General features: G+C 38.0%; 1 protein-coding gene across 5 annotated transcripts in view; it reads right to left on the reverse strand.

Moving 5' to 3' along the window:
• The window catches only part of COL14A1 (collagen type XIV alpha 1 chain), a 243696-nt gene that overhangs the window by 45958 nt on the left and 175824 nt on the right, over window positions 1-21914 (reverse strand). For all 5 annotated transcript variants that reach the window (XM_007188834.3, XM_007188835.3, XM_007188833.3 and 2 more), the window contains exons 36-40: window positions 20365-20451; window positions 12583-12636; window positions 10871-10966; window positions 9640-9693; window positions 9217-9270 (exon numbers count right to left, since the gene is read on the reverse strand). In XM_007188834.3, coding sequence (XP_007188896.2) covers window positions 9217-9270; window positions 9640-9693; window positions 10871-10966; window positions 12583-12636; window positions 20365-20451 — 345 coding nt within the window. The remainder of the gene's footprint in view (window positions 1-9216; window positions 9271-9639; window positions 9694-10870; window positions 10967-12582; window positions 12637-20364; window positions 20452-21914) is intronic.

Below are 21914 nucleotides of genomic sequence, written 5' to 3' on the forward strand. Positions count from 1 at the left end.
GTACTAATAAAAAGTTAAATTTGAATAAAATTGAGGCACCTGGAAGAAGTGCTCTGGTTATCATGTTGAATAAATATGAATTGCAAGTATAATTAGTCCGGAAAAGCATAGTGTGGGCTGAGGGGGTAGGGGGATGCCAATCTTACCCGTCTTTGCTCTTGAACCCTCCACAAGCCTGGAGGAAAGGGATCGGGAGTTATCTAGCTCAGAAGCTGAAATTTCATTTCAGTGACTATCTGAGGGGTGGTTTCCTAGAAGCAGACTGGGTTGTTGTGCCTTTGATTTATAGAGGGAGTGTTCTTGCGAGAAAGCTTTTAGGTATGAAGGAGGCAGGAGAGGGCAGGCAAAGAGGTTAGGTTAGAATTGGATTTAGCTAAGACTGGCTTCAGTCTGACCCGATGGGGAGCTCTGGAGTGTGAGTTACATCTCAGAGTTGACCTACCGCAAGGTTTTATATACCCACATCAGTTGGTCATTGACTGGAGCCAAGGTGGCAGTTCCAAGGGTAGTTCTCTGTAGAAGAGAACTGTGAGTTGCTAGCAGTCAAACCCACAGCAGCCGGGGGATGGAGTACACCTGCCAGGTAAAGGGGCTCTGACCGGGGCACCAGTAACATCCATTCCAGTGCATTTTATTCTAGCTCTTTCGTTCATGGAATGTCGTGAATGACTGCACATTTTTACATATAATAGTTCAAGAATAAAGGCGTTCTTAAGGGTACTGTGAGTTTCCTGTTTCCCTCATTCCAAGTTAAAATTTACTTGCAAGTTGCATAGCACAGGGAGATCAGCTCGGTGCTTTGTGACCACCTAGAGGGGTGGGATGGGGAGGGTGGGAGGGAGGGAGATGCAAGAGGGAAGAGATATGGGAACATATGTATATGTATAACGGATTCACTTTGTTATAAAGCAGAAACTAACACACCATTGTAAAGCAATTATACTTCAATAAAGATGTTTAAAAAAAAATTTACTTGCTATACCTGCTTATAATTAAAAGGATGTTAGGCTCAATATTATTTTAGAAACATAATCAAAGCCCCTTTTTCCCCCAAATCTCTTCCTAACCCTAAAAAAGTTCACAATTTCATCACATAGTTTTATTTTATAACTTTTGAATCACGCTTGAAATTTATCTTTGAAAGATTGTTTTTACTTGTAAGCCTCACATCTGTCACATTACTGAAACATATTTGCAGAACTAGTATGTGCTGGGCATTTTGCTAGGTTTTGGGTAGACAATGATGAACAAGACAGTTTCTTTTCAAGGAGGTGACAGTTTTAAGAAAAGTCAACAATTGAAAGTAAATGACAATGAGCTACGACGATGGACTAGGAGATTCCATGGGAACGTGCAGGAAGGGCACCTGATCCAGGTGTGGGGTTTCACAGGAGAGGTGGATTCTAAGTCAAGGGATCCGGGATGGTTGGGACACTGCATCACTCTCCCTGCTCAGGGACCACTGCAGCATCCACAGTACAGCCCAGCCTCACATGCCAGTCAGCTCTTTAGGCAGGGTTCTGGTCCCTTTCCTCACCTCTTCTCCCAGGGTGAGGAGCAAAAGCAGCAGCTTTTTATATCAAAGCAATCAACTTGGTGAAAAGAAAAACCGTGTAAAATGTCTGCATTGTACATGGCAAAATAATCGGCAAATTCTAGCTTTGTGATCCAGCTTCACTTTAATCAAAGCCCGCTGAATGGTTTTCAGCCCTTAACAGCTAGAAATGGGTTTGCACTTCCCCAGACATTTCTAGACCTATAAATTATCCATTTCAAGATCTATAAATTATCCATTTCATAGCAGGAAGTCAATCTCAGTACATGTGTGTTTGCGGATTAAGCGCCCTCGTAAAAAACAGAAAACTTTAATTAAGCAATGAAGAATGAATATTAGGGGATAGAAGATTAAACAATAAGCATAATGTGAGAATTCACTTAAACCGACACGTTTATTTTTTAAAGCGCGTAAAATCAGCCACTTACAAACAGGGGTGTTTTATAACATGAGTCGCTCCAATCATTTTTCCTTTTTGAGATTCCCACCTCAAAATATTAATATGCACCAACAACCCACATTAAAAATAATTTTTGCTATAAAAACTTGAAAGGCTTTTTATAATTTTTTTTGAAAACATTTGGCTCTGAGCAACTTATTAAGTTACGGTTGGCTATGATTTATCAGCAAAAGGAAATCTATCCAAAATGCGTTTTCAAAAATCACTGATGTTTGAATAAATACTAAATTTAACCATAGTTGAAGTTAGCAAAGTGTAATGTTTTACAGACATTTAACTAATTTATTAATTTTCATTTTTTCAGTTTTCTTTTCCATACACTAGAGCAAACACATATGCTTTTTTCAGGTGGCAAGCACTTTTTGTAGGCTCTTAAAAAGTTTGTAGTTTCAAGGTACTGTGTCTATGGCAACTAAAGGATGAAACAGATGTGCCCACAAAGTGTGTTGTAACTAAAGTCAGAAGCTAGAATATTTATGCTTATGTAGCTAACAGAAATAGCACTCAGAGCCAGTGACTCAGTTATGATATTCACCATCCACGCCTTCTTTGAAGCCTGCAAGGGTGGACCACGGACACGAACCGTAATTGGCAGTAACACAGCCAATTGTTAAGGTCCTTTGACGGACACCACACTCTCAGGTAGAGTGGGGTCTGTAAGCAGCTGGCAGCTGATGAGTTTGTTGAAACGGAACAAACTCAAGCAATGAGGACTAAAGACACACTTGAAGAAACTCCATCTGCACAATTTCAACCCTGAGAGCAACGGCAAGAGACCAGCGTGGCAGTCAGCCATAGGAAATAAGGCTTTACTTGCAACTAAGGATTAAGACCAACCACCAGATTAAGAGGCCAAGGGGTAAAAAGCCACAGACTCTGTAAACACTGGCCCAGGTTAGAGATCCAAGATCAATCCTGAGTGTGATACTATGTTGAGTCACACTGGGGAATTTTCAGTTTCACACACACACACACACACACACACACACACACACAGCATGTATGTGTGTATATATATGTTTATATAAACATATACATATATTTTATATGTGTACACAATACACTATTTTTTAAATGTACAAATATATATATTACATACATAAGTTAAATGTATATATAGAAATATAAACGTGTATAGTTTTAGTAACCTGCAATGGTGACTTCAGTGAATTACAACGACAGCAATATTCTACCCAAGAAACTACTTTGACATACAAAGGGCTTAACATAATATACTATTCAGTGATTCTAAAACCTAGCTGATTATTAGAATCATTAAGCTTTTTTAAAACTATACATGCCTAAGTCATACCCAAGACCTTTTGTATCTGAATCTCTGAGGTCGAAGCTCAGGAATCTGCATATTTAAAAAACAAAACAAAACACAAAACAACAATTTGGTCGTTTAAGTTGTGGAACTGCTGGTTTACAAATATAAAAATGCCTCGCCTGACCCCAAGGGACAGCGTTAGAACCAGAGCGCAAGACAGATAGCATTTGTACCCTATGCCCCAATAGAAGCATCTTTAAAGCCAGTAATAACATGATACTAATTCTCTGAGTAACAGTTCTCTCCTCGGACGGGCCACTATCCAAGTAAAAGTGAAAAGTAATCACAGAAACATATTCTTATGTGTGAACAATCAATTACTACTTCATCAAGAAAGTAACCCAAACTGGGTTCCTTCTGCCCAAAAAAATGCTGGGTGAGATATCTTCAGTGACGGAGTCCTTCTTATTCATATTTTTACTGGAAGAGTTGCCCATATTAACAAAATCCCACTTTACCCTTTAACATAATTTTGTGGAAGGAAAGAGTGCAGTGTTGGAGCCTGAGAGTGGATTATAATTCTGGCTGCAATGCTTGCTTGCTGTGTGGCATTGTTTGAGTTACTTCAACTTTCTGAGCTTCAGATTCTTTGTCTATATAATGGGGTAGCAGTGCCTAGCATTCGTGATTATTCTGAGGATTGGAGAATACATAACATTTGTAAAGCACTGCACTTAGTCAAGAATCAATGACAGTGGCCGCTGCTCTTTTTATTAAAATAATCTGCCAAGTCCCAATTGCATATACTGCCATCACCGTGGTTGATTGGGAGAATGTTTTCCTGGGATTTTATAAAAACCCGTTTAGATCCATGAAAAGGAAAAGCGTATCGTTCTCTCCACTAGCTTTGTGATGATTTTTACATTTCTTCTTCTGGAGGAAGGAAGATACTCAAGGGGATAATTATCATGAATATTAGTATTTAAGAAAACAGTCCTTAGATGAATCTCTCATCACAGCTTGACATTTATGATAGGAATTAAATCCAGATCGTTGACTCAAGTTCAATTTTTCAAGTATATTTTAAGTCCAACTTGCTTTGATGAAGTGGGACATTCATCACAAGTATGGCCTTTGTTTACATCAAACCCACATAAAAAGGAAGCACGTTCCAAGCGTCCTTTCAACGTGGACTCCAAGAAAATTAAACAACAAGCCACTTGCTTTTTCTTTAGACTTTTTTCATAGTTCATTAAAATCTTCTAAGGTCCCTTAATAATGTTAAGGACAGGCATTATAAAATATTGCACTGTCCTGACTCATTAGGTCTACATTGAAAATAGTGAATACTTGTATCAGCTAAAGTTGAAATTTTATATAGAAATTCTTTATATGAATTAATTCCCACAATAGCTCTATGGAGTCGAATATTATTTTTTCCACTTCACAGATGAGGAAAGTGAGGCTTGGACTTTTTAAGTAACTGGCTCAGTGTCATATGGCTAGCGTTCAAACTGAGGTCTGGCTAACTGTCCAAGTCTCTGATATTTACCACTGGACCATCCTGCTGCTCGTAACCACACAAGTTCAGCAGAATTCATATGTAGAACTTTTTTAACAGTATTTCACCTTTTATAGATGAAAAAGGAAGGCTGTGGTTATGGCATGAAGACAGGAGAGGCAGGGAGCAGTAACTTGGAGGGAAGGAAGCATTCCAATTTCAGTTTACTTGGAATTTTAAAACTAACACCCTTGGTACAAAGGAGGAATTACTACCTTCCAGGTACCATAACATATATATCTCCTGGTCATTTTTATTTCTTGTCTCTTTGACTTTTTATAAAATGATAGTAAGAATTGGAAAATAAAAATAATTTTTAAAGTTTCTATTTGGAATGCTTGACAGAAAGCTGGTGGTCTTGGATATGAGTGAGCCTCAGAACTAGAAAAGAGGTAGTTTTTCCTTTCTTTTTCAGTTCTTTCTTTCACTGCTTATATTTATCACCCATGTCTTGCCTGTTTTTCCTGGTTTCTCTAAGGACCACCTGGGTGTCTAGGGTGGGGGATGAGAGATCCACCCTACCTCAGAGGAACCCAAAGATGACAGGGTGGACCCTGGGGTCAGAGACACCAAGAAAAGAAGAGGAGGGAGGCAAAAAGGGAGATGGCAAGATTGACAGAAAAGAAAGATAAGACAAAGACGCTGTTGGCTGGAATGACTCAGAATGAAAACTGATGTCTGAATACATTCAGCTGTTAAATCTGCACTTGCCCTGTTGCTTTATATGGTGTGGTCCTGCATTGTGCTCTACTGGCTTCCCAGCAAGAGGCTGAGACTGGTTCAATGAAGAAGTCCAACTTTTGCTGGACTTGCTTGTGGCCTGAGGCCCAGGATTGCCTCTACAAGTCAAAGATTCCCCTTGGGAAAAGCCAGAAGAAGCTAGAAACATTAGAAAACATGTTTCCTGTTTAAAGAGGAGATGCTTAATCTTTCTTTTAGTCTCTGCTAAACTCTCCTTCCTTGTAGACTAAATGAATAAGTGACATTGGCACTGGCTCTGGGTAAGGGATGCTAAACTTTCCCTAAGCCAATAGTCAAGGTGATGGTTCTAGCTTTGGGCTATGAATTCTTAACAGTCTATAAGAAAAGACAAAGATTAAAAAGAAAGAATGACCAGTAAGAAATAGCCCCTCATGCCTACAGCACACCTCACTCACCTACTCTCTGCAACTCTCCAAGGAGCTAGAAGCATTGATTGGACATCACCATGCATATTTATCCCAGCTTCCTCCTTCTTTGCCTTGAGTGGTCTTTACTCACTCAAGATCAGAGGAAATGAGGCACAGTAATGGGAAGTGATTTCAGGGCTTGGAGTAAAGAAAAGACAAAATAACCTAGTCTTCCTAATTCCCCAGACAGTTTTCTGGAATTAGTTTCTCAGGCATTTCAGCACTAAGTTTCATCATCCAGTGTGTTTGCTCTCAGTCTGTTCTATGCCATGGTTGTTACTGTCATTATTATTACTTATTATTTATTATGATTATTACTACTACTATCATTATTTCCTTTCTGAATGCAACTTTGCCTTTTAGGATAGCCTAAGGCAGAGCAGGAATAATCTTAAGTGTTTGTCCTTAGCTCTCTTTCAGCAACACCCCTCTCCCACAGCCTAACCAGAAAGAAGGAGCTCCATGTCTGAGATCTGTTCCTACCACTATGAAAGTTGGTCCTGGACCTCCAACTGTACAATCCTGCTAAGTAACTATCTAATTGTTTTAGACCCTTTACTTTCATTAAGACCCCAGATACTTGACTAAACAGATCAGAGCCTCCTAAATAACTCTGTTTTCACCCATCTTTCCTCCCAGCTTGACTGTCTCCGATGAAGACCCATTGGTTTTCCTGGCCCCAGGGAAGAGTCATGGTCTTGATTCCACTTCCTCCTTCTATTTCTTCCCAGTAGATGATGTACAAATTGCCTCCTTTAGTTATTGAAAATCTCTCCTGTTCTGGATCTTTTCCTTCTGGAGGTAGTAATGAACAACTCTCTCTAGGCTGAGCATAGAACATAGCACATAGTATGTACTCAATTAAGATATGTGCTCAACTAATATCTTATTAAGTAAGATGTTAAGATATTGAAAAAATATTGGGTTGGCCAAAAAGTTCGTTCCCGAACAAAATTTTGGCCAACCCAATATATAAGTGGTCCCTTCCTCAAGCAGGGCAGTCCCTTCCTCACGCTACACAATTCTAGGAGGAACCACTATATTTTATTCTGTGTTAATGGCAGCCCCTCAAGTTGTACTCTGGAATAGTATTGCCCTCAAGTATCTTTTCTAAAGCAATTGTCACAGGATTTGCACAATCTTTTTTTAACATGGCCCTATAAAGAAAAAGTACTCTCTGGAAACCAGTTTTAAAAAGCAATTCCATTCCCATCCAAGAATTTTTCAAAATAGGAATTAGAGACACTTGAAAGTTTTACCTCCAGATTGAGCGAGAGAGGGAAATAAAATCCATGTACAGATATATTAACGCTTTATTACACTCTAAGACTTTTTATCCTATAGAATAAAACATGTTTGGAAGAATGGCAAAATATTTATAAAAAGTCTGTGTTGGTATATTGGTTTTAAAAGAATTCCAAACCCAAATGATCTAGACACTAATCCAATATGTTTGATTTGGGAGTTCTTTGCCAAGACTAGCCTCTACGCATGGATAAATCAAGTAAATTCACTGAACCAAATCTTTAGAATTGCTGTTTTCAGAGCTTCAGGAATCATGAAGGAATCTAGGTGTGTAACCACACAGGATTTTAGCCTAAGCCCTTTGCCAAAACACATAAATACTTTTAGACACTCCTTCCACATGTACAAGAAACCTACATAAATCTAACTTTTAGAGAATGCCTCTTTTAGATACCTTCACCTGGACATGCTTTACAGACTAATTCCATTTGATAGATAGAGACTAAACTGAGATTTTAAGCAAACGAAAGTTGGATGTGAAACCAAAAAAAAAAAAAAAAACCCAGCATAGAAGGAATTTAAATTCACACACCTACACTCCTACAGAAAAAATGATTTCCTTATTCTTGAGCAGTATAGCTAAAGGCAGCCTTGTTTGAGTAGAGAAGTGTGTCTTCCAGCCAATCGTTTGCTAACCTAGTGGGTTAGTTGTCCCCGGAAATACCAGGGAATGTCACCAAATGTGTGTCCTTTACTGGACTGGATCTAAGTGGTGGCCACTATATATAATTCAGTCTTGAGAGAAACTGTGCAGCTGCCCACATGTCTACATCGGTGTCCTTTTAAGGAAGACCAGCCTCTCTCCCTTGCTGAACATGTAATGACTTCCTATTGCCTTCCTGTTAAAGCTCAAAATCCTTGGTCTGAAAAAAGAATAGATGGTGTAAGTGAGTTTGTTTTTACCACTTCAGTTTCATCTCTTGACAATCTCTCCACACCTGTGTGTACACACGTGTACACTGATGCACGTATACACACACACACACACACACACACACACACACTGCAGTCTAATCTCCAGCCATACGGAACTAGGTTCAGAAATGGAAATGCCCCACCTTCTCTTCAACTCCACTCCTTTATATGCCATATATGCTGTTCTCTCTACTTCCAATAGCTTTCCTTTCCTCATGTATCTGGCTAATTTCTATCTCTCAGTTGAAATCCAGTCTGTACGGTGCCCCCTCTGGAAAGCTTTCCCTCACCCTCCAAGTCTGGCTTAGTTATCTATTCTTTGTGCTCCCACAGGGCTCTGTCAATACTCCCATTATAGCATATGTTTCTTATTTGGTTCTATTTCCCCCCAAAAGCTATAAACTCTTTGAGGACAAGAACCTCAAACCTGGCTCAGTGAAGACATGTTGACTAAACAAACTCTAGTTGTTAACTCAGCCCTCAACCATCCTTATACTTTCTTTTATTGCTGTTCACTTGAACAGGTTCCAGGAATTGATAATTGATGCATATTAAATAAATGGAGAATGATACAGATAGTCATAATAATTAAATTCCAATTCATATGATTCTTGATTTCCTTTAGGTTTGCTCCTTGAGAATTTGAAACAACTGGAAAATCTGTTAGACCAATGCACACTATTCAGTGCAAACTATATTCAGGTTATGGGAACATTTAGAAAGAGGTGTGGTTAATTTGGGAAGATTTGATGAAAGTTTCTAGGTTTTGAGGAAAGTTATAGACATGGAAGAATATCAGTTAAGGGAAACAGATGCAGGATCGGTAGAATGCAGATAGATGGGAGGAAAAAATAAAGAAAACAAAAAAAAAAACCCCAAAAAAACACCTGGTTTGCCTTCCTTGCATAGAACTTGCCAACAGCAAGAGTGACTTGGTGAGAAATCTACTGTACTAACGAGCAATCTTGGGCAAGTCCTTACCCTTTGGCCTGGTGAGCCATCACGTCCTGGTGAACCAACACCTCCTGGGATGCCCTAGATAGAGCAAGGACAGGAAAATGGCAGAGTTATCGAAACCAATCACCCTCTCACCCAGCTTCCCCGAAATAAATCAAGGCCTCCAAACAAACCTGATAGCATAAAGGTGAGGCCTTCCTGACTGAGAATTCAGGACCCAGAAGTTATTCACCAGAAAGGAAAGAAATGTCCCCCACCAGGGCTCACCCAGGGGAGTATCAGTAGGACCGTAAGAGGGGGCTGAAGTAAATGAATACACGCGAATGGTCCTCAGTGTAGAAACCACTCATTGCCAAGATCACAACTGACTTCAGAAGCTACAGTCTTCTTTCTTCTTGGCAAAGCTCTAGAGCTGAGAGCAACGGAATAAAAAAATAAAAATAATACCTGTGGGCCAGGAAGTCCAGTCCCTCCTTTCTCTCCTTTTTCACCTGGCATTCCCTGAACAACCAGAAGGACATGGGGTTAAGTTCACATAGGTAAATAGGTAAATTCTCAGTCTTTTCTTTTTCTCCGCTGACTCTTTTAACATTTCCAACATTAAATTGCTTTCACACTAACATCCACATACAGCGTATTTCACTTTTCACATAAGCTACACCACCTAGGTAAGCATGCCTATGGACCAGAACGTTTATATAGCAGAATAGTTTAAACACAGTGTATACAGTCTGATATGGCTAAGCTCATACTGTAAATATGTGAGGGGAGTCGAATATTTCAGTATTATTTATAGTTTAGATTTTAAAGCTTATATCTCTATATATTTGTGTTTTGTTTTGGCTAGAAATTTGTAAGAATGGAAAAGCAAACACAGTACCTGACAAGTAGCAAGATCTCAACAAATAGTTAGTAGTAGTAATAGTGGTAGTAATTATACAAACTGGCATGTTAATGCTTTCTAAGATGTGAAAATAACTCTGGAAAAGAAGACTTCTTAGCTAGGGAGACACAATCATATGCACAGAAAGATTGCTAAAAATGTGCTTAAAAGCATCATGCTTCAAATACTAATGACAGAGATTGGTTTTTATTCTTTAAATCTAGATCCGTCTAGTAAGATCACTGAAAATCAGTGAGTGGGATTGAATTTGTTTTCATTGATACAAACAACTTATACAAAGAAATGTGGCTGTAGAGAGTATTCTGTCTATAATCTCAAACTCAGAGCACCACACTTTGAGGCCTGTTGAGATAAAGATCATAATTAAATGGCTTTCATGAAGCTATTTCCACAGTTACTACAAATGCAAAATGAATAACTTAAATTTGTATAACATTTGTCACTTTCTAGATTTTATCACACCCTCTAAGGACTTAGTCAAACAAGAAAAAGGGCCATACATGTCAAGCCCTGCTTTCTTTTCTATAGACAAATTATCTGTGGATATACCTATTCCCTAGGCACATATCTGTTTGTAAAAGACCCCCTTCACTGAACAAAAAATTGGCTAATGAATGAAGTCTCAATCATTACTTTCATTTCTCAGTTCTTATTTTTAGGGGTTGGAAGAGGCTGAGGATGATTATCAAGGCACAGAAGACAAAAGTTCATTCTATATAACTCATGGAGAAGTGATAACAATAAAACCCATCTGAATGTTTACACACAACTCACAGGCATTCCTTGAATGGACAGACCACTTGGTCCTTGGGGTCCAGGAGGACCCTGAGGTCCTGGAGGGCCTGTTTCACCCCGAGGGCCATCTGGTCCCTGGAAGGCAAGAAGTCATCCCAAAGGTAAGTTAAACCCTCTGGTACCCAGAAATATCTGCTACCCAGATATTTCTACTTACGGCATTTATAATTTATTTCATTAACTAATTTTTCCTAAGACATAAAACACTCATAGGATAACACGACACCAAGCCTTGGATGATCCACCTCCCAGGCAAATTGTCATCAGTAAACCAAAAGAGTAAACACACAGTAGTTGCTGCAACTTCATTTATTTATTTTTGCTTACATAAATAGGAACATTGTGCCAATTATGTGAGTAACTAGACGCCCACACTCCACAACAAATCCAAAAGATATGTGATACAAGACCACCCTCTTGGTTTGTGAAGGTTCACACCATCCAGCCAAACTATAGTCTCTCCCCCTTCACCACTGTGAGCTATCTATCTCTGGGGCACTCCTCTGTGTTTACTGAAGACATTGCCTCCCTTATAGTGTATAAGAGGTGGAGCCAAGACATCAAGTCTCTGCCTGAGAAAATGTGTCACAATCTCAAAAAATAAAACAAAACAAAAAAAGAAGATATCTTATGGTCTGAGTTTTGAGCTGCGTAGTACCTGATTAATTATCTTCAGCCTTCTTTCATTGACTTCTCCCCTGTAAGCCTGCCCTCACCCTCCACATTCACTCTTACCTTGCTCCACTTGTTTCCAATTTTCTAGTAAAACAACATTGCAATGTTCTCTTCTCCATGAATAAATACTATGCAAATTTAATAAGTCACCATATTGAAGCAGTAAGTCAAGCAAGATGGTTGGAGCGATGATTCGGAGCAACATGGTGAAAATGAGATAGTAAATTATAAAGGGCCTTGAATGTCATGCTAAGGAGGGTGAATTGTATTCTCAAGGCAGTCACACATGACTGCAGGTTTTAAGAGTATGATATGATCCAGTATAACTTTAAAGAAATGAATCTGGGGGCAGATGTGAAGAATCAATCAAAAAATCAAGCCACTGGAGCCAGAAGACCAATTAGAAGATTTGCCAAAAGCCAGGTACAAGATGATGGGGCCTGAACTCAATTAGTGGCTGGGCTTCTGCCATCCCTTAGGGCACCTTCGTGCAAAGTAGAAAAATGTGTGCCTTGACATGGATTGGCACCAACTTGGTCCTCTTAGTTGGTGCCTTTGTACAGTATACAACCTGAACCACCACACTTGGTGGCCTTGGGCAGTGAGAATGGAAAATAGAGCTGTGTGTTTGATTATACAGTACATGGTGGGAGGGGAGAAGGAGGAAGCTAAAATCTGAGAAATTACTTGGAGGACTGCTGCCTAGTTGTGATTCAGTGCTCCCTTGATACATCTTTTTTGCAGATAGAGGAAAAGAAGACTATATGAGCAAGAACTACCTGAGCAACTAAACCACTTGGAACATTGACACTCTATTTCTGACCCAGAAACCTTTCTTTTCACTTAAGTTACTAAATTTTTTTTTGATGGAAAAACACAAGCTTTTAAGAATAAGGGAAAAGGCTTCAACACAACTTTCATAACAACATAAGGAGCCTTAAACTGCAAAGGGTAAATATTACTTAACTCCAAAATTATATTATGGCTAGTGATGTGAGAGGGAGAAAGAACATTACCTTTGGGCCTGGATCACCGTGTTGACCCTTTGGTCCTCGGAGTCCTGGACCACCCTGGCAAACAGATGTTAAGTATTAGCACAAAGACAAATCTGAAAGCAATATATTTCATTCATTTTCCTTAATAATATGGATTATGTAATTCTCATTTTGTATAAAGGCCAACACATTGTGTAATGGTATATGTGCATCACGAGCCTGAACGGGAAATCTACCCCCCAGATTCACCTCTTCCTGCTGATGATTACATAGTTTGAGCAAACTTTCTATGCAAAGTCCCTTTAAATTAAAAAGAAAAAAAGCTACAGGATCTTTTAATTGAGTGTGTAAGAGTACAGCTATTAATGACGCAAATAATAAAAATATACTGTTAATCTAAAATTATGCATGTCCTATACCAAGACTTTGAGATTAAATTATTTAATTAAATTGTAAAAAGCATATAAAATAGTAACAATTTAATTTTCTTTATTTGCACCATAAAAAGCTAATTAGATTAGTGTTTCTGAAACTTCAGGTATTTGCATTTTCCCCTCAAAATTTTTGTCATATTAATGCACTGCCTGTATTATTATTTAATAGCATTTTCTTTATATACATACATACATATGTACATACATAATAAATATGTATATATGTGTATATACATTCTTTGTAAACATTCTTTGTATATGTGTATATACATATATGCAAATATACTTTGAATATTTTTTAATTGACTCATATTTCACTTAAATCTATTTTAAAAGCAAATATTATGTACTATAGTAGATGGAAAAACATATATATAAGTATTATATAATACTTAGTAAATATATAAGTATTCTTATATACTTACTAAGAATATAAGATAAACCTAAAAATATGCTATAAATAATGTTAGTAAATTTAGCTAGATTTTGTTCCTAGTGAAGTCTGTGAGCAATGGGTTTGCTCTTTGTTAAAAAGGGGCGTGAATAAGTATTAGAAGGGTCATATGGGCACCAGTCTGAGAATATTGCTTTCACTTGAGCAGAGGATGAAAAGATCATTGAAAAGGGAATAGCTTTCTCACTATGTGAGTCCAGTTGATTTCCTGCTATGTCCATGACTACTGAAAATCATTTTGTGTACCATCAGCAAAACACTTGCATCACTTGGGAAAAGACTGGATCAGGTGATAGTTAAGGCTTCTTCCAGTTTAGCAATTAAATTCACCCCCCCCCCATCAATATCAGTTGGTTGCTTACCTTCCAGACTTTTAAAATACAATTAAAAAATTATGTTTTATGTATGTGTATCTATAGAAAATATTACCTATTATTAGTGTTTTTTTGTGGTATTATTTGATATACATAGATTGCATATGTGATACAACACTTTTCATATATTTCTGAGTTAACTTAATATGTTTTTCCATAACATGACTAACTTATTCTAAATGAGTTGCATAGTTATCTGTACAATGGATAGTTCGTTTAACCATTCTTTCGTTATCGGAAATGGAGGAGTTTTGCCCACAATTTGTTGCTGTCTAAACGATACTACAATTAACATCCTTATACATGCCCTGAGTACAAACTTTAAGATTTAAGTACAAATGTTAATATTTAACATATCATCAAGTAGAATTTTAAATGAAATTTAATGGATAGGCAGATATATTGCCAATTGTGTTCCAAAAAGACTGTGCCAATTTATTCATCTGCTAGGAGTTTGAGGGTCTCTGCTTCTCTAAGCCTTATTAGCACTTGATATTGTTAAACTTTGCATTTTTATGAACCTGACTGGTAAAAACAATACCTTACTCCTATTTTAATTTTTATTTCCCTTAAAACTACTGTGATTGAGCATCTTTTCATGACATTTGTCCATTTGCGTTTTATTTCAATACAACTAACAATTTATATACTTCACCCAGTTTTCTATTGGGTTACAAGTCTTTTTCTCTTTCATGTACAGAAATTCTTCATATATTTGGATGCTACATCTTTAACTGTGATAGATGATGCAAATGTTTTCCCCAACTGTGGCAGACACTGTTGGTTGACTATCAAAGAGTCTTTTCTGACTCCCTTCTCCATTTTATTTTTCCAGCTATAAAGACAGAGATTTGCTTGCTCAGCCTCCTTTGAAACCAGGAATGGTCATGTTAACTGGTTTGGGCCAATCTGATCAAGAAGCCACAAGCCTAAAGAAAGCATATTTGGGGGCTTCCCTGGTGGCGCAGTGGTTAAGAATCCGCCTGCCAATGCAGGGGACGCGGGTTCCATCCCTGGTCCGGGAAGATCCCACATGCCGCGGAGCAGCTAAGTCCGTGCGCCACAACTACTGAGCCTGTGCTCTAGAGCCTGCGAGCTGCAACTACTGAAGCCTGTACACCTAGAGCCTGTGTTCTGCAACAGGAGAGGCCACTGCAATGGGAAGCCCACGCACCGCAACGAAGAGTGGTCCCCACTCACCGCAACTAGGGAAAGCCCGCGTGCAGCAACAAAGACCCAACTCAGCCAAAAATAAAAATAAAATAAAATAAATAAATTTAAAAAAAAAAGAAAGCATATTTGGAAGCTGGAACAAGCTTGGGTCTTGATAAAGTTGTTGAGCAGCCATATTTGCTTGGGATCATCTACCTTTAGGTCTTTTGTTGAGCAAACAAGGAATGTCCAAATGCCACAATGATTTACATCATTGTGTTAGTCAAATTTTCTGTTTCTTGCAACAAGCCCAATGCATCCCAATTAACATACCCATTCTGGCACACCTCTTTAATTTTGTTTGCTCATCTTAAATGATTGGTTTTTAACTGAAGGTTTTGTCCAAATGTGGCAATTTGGCTCACAGATATTCATACACGATGTACCATGTTTATAAATCCAGGAACCTTTTTATACTTCTAACTTATTTTCCACCTTACCCCTAACCCTTATCATGGAGTAGATGACAAGAATTCAACAAATGTTTGTGGATATAAACTTCTATCCTTTTAATAAGAAAGGGTTAGTCTAGGCAAAAGAAATATGGTTCTTTCACCCATGGCTTCCTATGGCTTTTCTAGAGTTTTATTGGCACATAATACCACTAAATTCTTGAGTGAGAAAATAATCACGACTATGTTAAATCATCAGACGGGGTTTATTGCATATTGTTTGAGATACTATTTCTTCAATGGTTTATTATACTTTAAATATTTGAAAATGTCAATAGCTTTTCTATTTTACCTCTCTTTCTCTCCAAGTCAGAACTCAACCCTTCTCTTTCACTTCTCTGTTGCTTTTTTTTCTCATTACGAAGTTTGACTCTTAGGTCATATGTAAATATTTTATAACTTGTTCCAGCAACATTGCAGATGAAAAAACTTGATAACCCTCCAGCTAAAAAAGCTTATTAATGCTACTTAAAATAAAATAAACATCATTCTAATTAAGAACTGAATCCTTAAATACCAGGAATGAAGAAGAAACAAAACACTAGAGCAGCAGGCACGTACACCGAGGCTGCCTTGGGGGAGGAAGGGGAAGATGCTTGAGGTTTGCTGGAAAATGTGTATTTTATAGCCCACACAAGGCAGTGAAATGTGAACTGGGACCTGTGAGAAGTGGAGGAAGCGTAGAATATGAAACATCCTTTAAAGCTGAGGAACTTGAAAGGCTGCACTCTGAATGAGCTGGAACAACAACAACAAGAAGTCTCACTAGCACGTGGAGGATCAATATGTTGTTTCCACTTTAGCTGCGGGAGGGGCAGTAAATGTCTCCACTGAGAAACACTACCCAGAAACGGATTCTCACACAATCTAGGGACGAGAATTTACACTGCCTGTGAGGGTCAAATAAAGCCCCAAAGTCAAACTTTTAAGGTGGTTTTCAGCTGGTCGTACACCTAGGAGCTCAGCAGAAGCAGACACATGTATTCTTTCGAAAAATACAGATCAATCTCGGGCTCAAACGATCCCCAGAGATAAAATTTCGAGTAATGCAAACACAAATATACACCCCCCCCAAAAAAATCACAAGGTACATGTGGAAACAAGATAGCACAAGTAGGGGCTTCCCTGCTGGCACAGTGGTTAAGAATCCTCCTGCCAGTGCAGGGGACACGGGTTCGAGCCCTGGTCTGGGAAGATCCCACATGCCACGGAGCAACTGGGCCCGTGAGCCACAACTACTGAGCCTGCGCGTCTGGGGCCTGTGCTCCGCAACAAGAGAGGCCACGACAGTGAGAGGCCCGCGCACCGCGATGAAGAGTGGCCCCCGCTTGCCGCAACTGGAGAAAGCCCTCGCACAGAAACGAAGACCCAACACAGCCATAAATAAATAAATTAATTAATTAATAAAAATTAAAAAAAAAAAGATAGCACAAGTAAAATCAGCAACAAAACAAATGCAGCATCAGAGCCACATATTGAAATTATCAGATAAATAATGTAAACCATATTGAATATATTTAAAGAAAAAATTGTTTTAGAAGTGTTACAAAAATAGAAGAGACTATACAAATGACCAAAAGGTTTGAAAAGGGTTATATATATATATTGTTTGTAAGAGTTTTATATATATATATATACACACACACACACACATAGATATGCACGCAATTAGAAAGCAAAAAGTGAGATGACAGATATAGGAATATAAACCTAAATAGGTTAATTATTACAAACAATAGAATGGACTAAACTCTAAAAAAGTTGTAAAACCAGATTAAAAACAAAATCCTGGCATATGCTATTTAAAGGGACGCATCTAAAATATAAAGACATAGAAAGCTTGAAATTAAAAGGATGAAGCAAACATATACCAGGAAAATAATGCAAAAGAGAAATGTTGACATAGCAAGTCACTAGAAAGATAATTGCTGTAAATTTTTTTGTACCTTATAACACAATCTCAGGATATTATAATACAGGTTTACAAACAACTTGACAAAGGTGGGGAAGATTTTAAACATCTATCTTAGTAATTGAAAGATAAAGAATTAAGGCAGGTAAAGAAGATTCTAAGAACACAATTTACAACTTGATTTGCCGAATATTTATATTTAGAATTAGAGAACAAACATTCTGTTAAAGCATACATGGAACATCTGTAAAACCTGACTAAAGGACACAGAGCAAATGTTTTAGAATCAACAAATGTCAAAGAATTGGTACTCTACAGACTCTCTTCCATGATAAAGTACAATAAATGAATACGTCAATAAGAAAAAGATAAAAATTGCACACACGGTTGGAAAATTTTAAGACACCTAAGAAATCATGGCTGAAAGAAGGGATAAAGAAAAATATAAATGACAATAGCTCACGGAAATATTAAATTTGACTACATTAGAATAAAAATTTCTAGACAATATACCTTGCCACAAACAACAACAAGCAAGTCACAGACCAGGAAAAGGTATTTGCAAACCATATCATTAATAAAGGATTAGTGTCCAAAATACATAAAACCACTGACAAATCAATGAGAAAAAACTGCACAACAAAAACCCAGCAAACTCTATAAATGGGTATTTACACAGGAAGAAATCCAAATGGTTCAGAGACAAATGAAAAACTGCCCCATCTCACTAGCAGGGAGAGAAAGTCCTATTTTAAAGAACAAGGACAGAGTTTTACAGTCATCATAAGTGAAAGCTCTCACATCTGGCAACATCAGACAGTGCTGGTGAGAGGTAGGGCAACTAGACCTCTCATACAGAGTGTGTGGGAGAGGATATTGGGATAACCACCTTGAAGAGCAATTTGGGGTTTTTTTCATGAAGTTGAAGATGCACCTTCTCTTTTCTCCAACAAATCTAATTCTAAGTGTTATTGCAAGAGCACTTACTCAAGCACTTGAGTAAGCAAAGTAAGCACTTGAGTGAGCACTTACTGCAAAGAGACATACAAAGGACATTCACTGTAATGATACTGTAGTAGGAAAATACTCCACAGTAATGGGTCAGTAAACTCTTGTTTATATAGTGGAATTCCTTACAGAAGGTACAACGAATAAACTAAACAATGTGCGTTAACCTTGATAAAGTTCAAAGACATACTTTGGGGTGAAAAAAAGCAAGCCACACACAGTCGAAAATAAATCTTTGTTTTCAATTCCCAGATTAAACTAAAGACAACTCCTTACATCTGATCAATGAGTTATAATGCACAAAATATGTTTATACATATTATCCTGTGTATTCTTCACAATGCCAGTTCAAGAGGTGAGTGCTGTTTATACATGAGGAAATGGAGGTTCACAGCGGCTCCATGACTTACCTAGTCTTATTTAAATTTAATGCTTTTACCATTAACTCCGCATTTGCTTCTTTGGGATAAAGAGTCTTTTGTTAAAAAAAAAAAGTATCAATATTTGGGTCTACGTCCAGAGCTTGAAAGAGTGTTCTATGTGCCAAAGATAAAGGAGAGACTGCTGGGATATATTCCAGATATATTCAGCAGGTTCTCTTCCTTTTTGTTCAGTTCGGTAAGTGTGCTACACAAATGAAGACAAACTATGTTGGTGGGGCCAACCTGGGGCAAATGTCCATGCTGCACGCCAGCTGTCAGCGAGGGGTATCTACGCATGCGTGCTGACCGCACCGGTTGCCAACGGCAAGCCACGTGTTAGCACAGGTCCGCCTCAGAACATTCCTCCTGCAAGGTCTGGATTTCATGTGCTCCGGCATCTTCTCCCTGTTTTCTTTGTCTTTCTGCCTTGATATATTTGCCATTTCCTAACCAAAGACCAGCTATATCATACTTATCTTAAAGAAACACTGATAACCCCAGGTTAGCAGGTTAAACATAAGCATTTAGACATATTATGAAAGATCTATCACGGTCAATTCAAAGACCCAGAGAGTACAATTATATACATTTTATATTTTTAAAAAATATTTTCTTGCCTATTGGGTGTAAGACAGACTCACGGATATATTATACAACGCGGGGAATATAGCCAATATTTTATAATAACTGTAAATGGAAAGTAACCTTTAAAATTGTATAAAAAATTTTTTAAAGACCTATTTGTAGAGAAATATAGACAGTTACCAACCTGTGCTAAGAATTTTTAAATGTCTTCTTTGAGTGAAATATGATATAAATTAGCACAATTTTGCAAATTAACATCAACACCAACCATAAAAACCCTTCATTTTGTAGTATTTGACCAAATGAGAAAAAGTTATGTTTACTTTTTACATGTATGTTTACATGTATGAATCTATATATATATAATGTTTATAAGAAAAAAATGTTTTCTTTCTCTCTCTCTTTCCCTCTCTCTCTCCTTTCCTCTCTTCCTCTCCCCTTTCCTTCCTTTTTCCTTCCTCTCCGCTTTCCCCGCCCCCTTCTTTTCTGTATGAAGTTCCAGTCAGTAATGGAGAACTTCATGCTCACATGGGGTACTTTTCCCAGTGATTTTGAAAAACATCCCTTCACATGTCAATGTTGATATAGAATGGGCAGAGGGGATGTATGCAAATCTTACAGCAACAAGCAGGGGGCCAATGTTTGAAACATTCACACTGAAAATAAGCCACAGGACTTCAAAGGGAAGATTCTGAATAGACAGCACTGTGAGACATAGTATGGTGCAGCAGTTAAGAGCATCATCTACAGTAGTCATGGAGACCTGGATTTGAAGAGGAGCTCCTCCAAGCTGTGTTCTTTAGGCAAGTTACTTGACCTCTCTGTGCTTCAGTTTGCTTGTAGGATTAAGTGAGTAAGTATTTAGCACAGTGATGAGCACAGACACGCAACAAGTGATAGTTATAAATATTATTAAAGAACATTTTAAGTTCAAACTAGGCAATACTTACCGGTGGGCCTGCTGGTCCCAGAGCCCCTTTATTGATTTCAGAACAGGAGCAGGAATGTGGAAGCTCTGGGCAGGTCTCCTCATCCCTCTGAGGAGAAAAAGAAATAGCATAACTATTAACAAGATGGTCTATACAAATGGCTTTATGGACTCAAAGAAAACACTTTAAGACACTCCAAAAAAATTCGTAAGTGAGCATTAGTCTAGAAAGGCAGAGAATATTCTCTTCTGACCACAAGATCTTTTCTTGAAAGAAACAATGAATGGCTGTCTAGATCATCATTATTATCAAAGGACGTTGATAAAACGAGCTTGGGAATCCAGGTGAAGAAAGAAAGGCAGAAGTGGGTGCAAAAAAAAAAATTCTGGTTACTATTTAATTCAGTTGGAGAAGTAGTACTCTATGGACTAAAGTCCTGAACACTTCCTTTGTGTTACAACATTTTTTTCCATTTCAAAGGATAAAAGAAAACTTGTTGGAATAGTCCATCAAAACAACTGCATCTACACTAAAACAAAGAAACAAAAGAAAACAAAAACAGTGCTTAAACACATCATCCCTGTAACAATTTTAACTACTGCTCACCTTCTGTGACTGAAAGTAAGAAAACATCACAGCATCAATCTAAAGCTTTGGGATAGGAGGTCATTTCCTCTTGGAGAATTTTGCTGCCAGGTAACACTACAAGATAGATGATGAATACCAGGCTGAATGTATCTGAATGAGTTACTGGAGTGTAAACCAAGACAGAGCACTTGCTAAGGGCTATTGAATGATCTGTGAATATCACATTTGGAGTAGCAGCCAAAAAGAAGCCTGCCCTGGGATAAGAAACTACAGAACTTCGAAGGGTTCATCTGTCCCTTTGGATAGAGAGAAAGTGAGCTTCATTTTCTAAGACCCTGGGAAACGTAATGTTAGAGCTGAATAGAGCACAGATGATAATTAAATTATCAAGATGAAAATAATCTCAGTCTCTGAAATATTCACAACAGAAACCCAAAAATTTTGAGCAAAGAGCCTTTATATGCTTCTCGCTAAATGTTGGACGATAGTCAAAATTTCAGCTCATTACAGGATAAAAACCCTGCTAACGCATCTGGCCTGATATCTTGGGCAGCTTGAGTGAAATACAAACTTAAGTATCCTGAAAGATTCCCCCCAGGTTAGGCTGACAGCAGGCCTCCTATGACCACAGACTCGGGAATGGTTTCGCCGTGGCTGTTGACTGTGTCTCCAACCATGGATTTCTACCACGGGATTTACACATCTTCAGTGATAGAAATGAAAAGAAAAGTTTTGAGAAGGGCTGGGTCCTTCCTAGGAGATGTGGTGATCACATTTTCCATAAGATTCTGAGTGTTTCCCTTTACAGTTTCCAATCTACCTGCCCATAAGCATAACATCACAGTGTCTCTGATGTGATTCCTTACCACAGTTTAATGGAAACTTATTTTGATGAAAAAAAAATTTATTTCCTTCTCAAACATAGTCACCATGAATTTACTGCCTGCAACAGATGATGTGATCTGGTGTAAGGTCTTAAAAAA

This window comes from Balaenoptera acutorostrata, chromosome 17 (genome assembly GCF_949987535.1).
Source record: "Balaenoptera acutorostrata chromosome 17, mBalAcu1.1, whole genome shotgun sequence".
NCBI classification, from domain to species: domain Eukaryota; kingdom Metazoa; phylum Chordata; class Mammalia; order Artiodactyla; family Balaenopteridae; genus Balaenoptera; species Balaenoptera acutorostrata.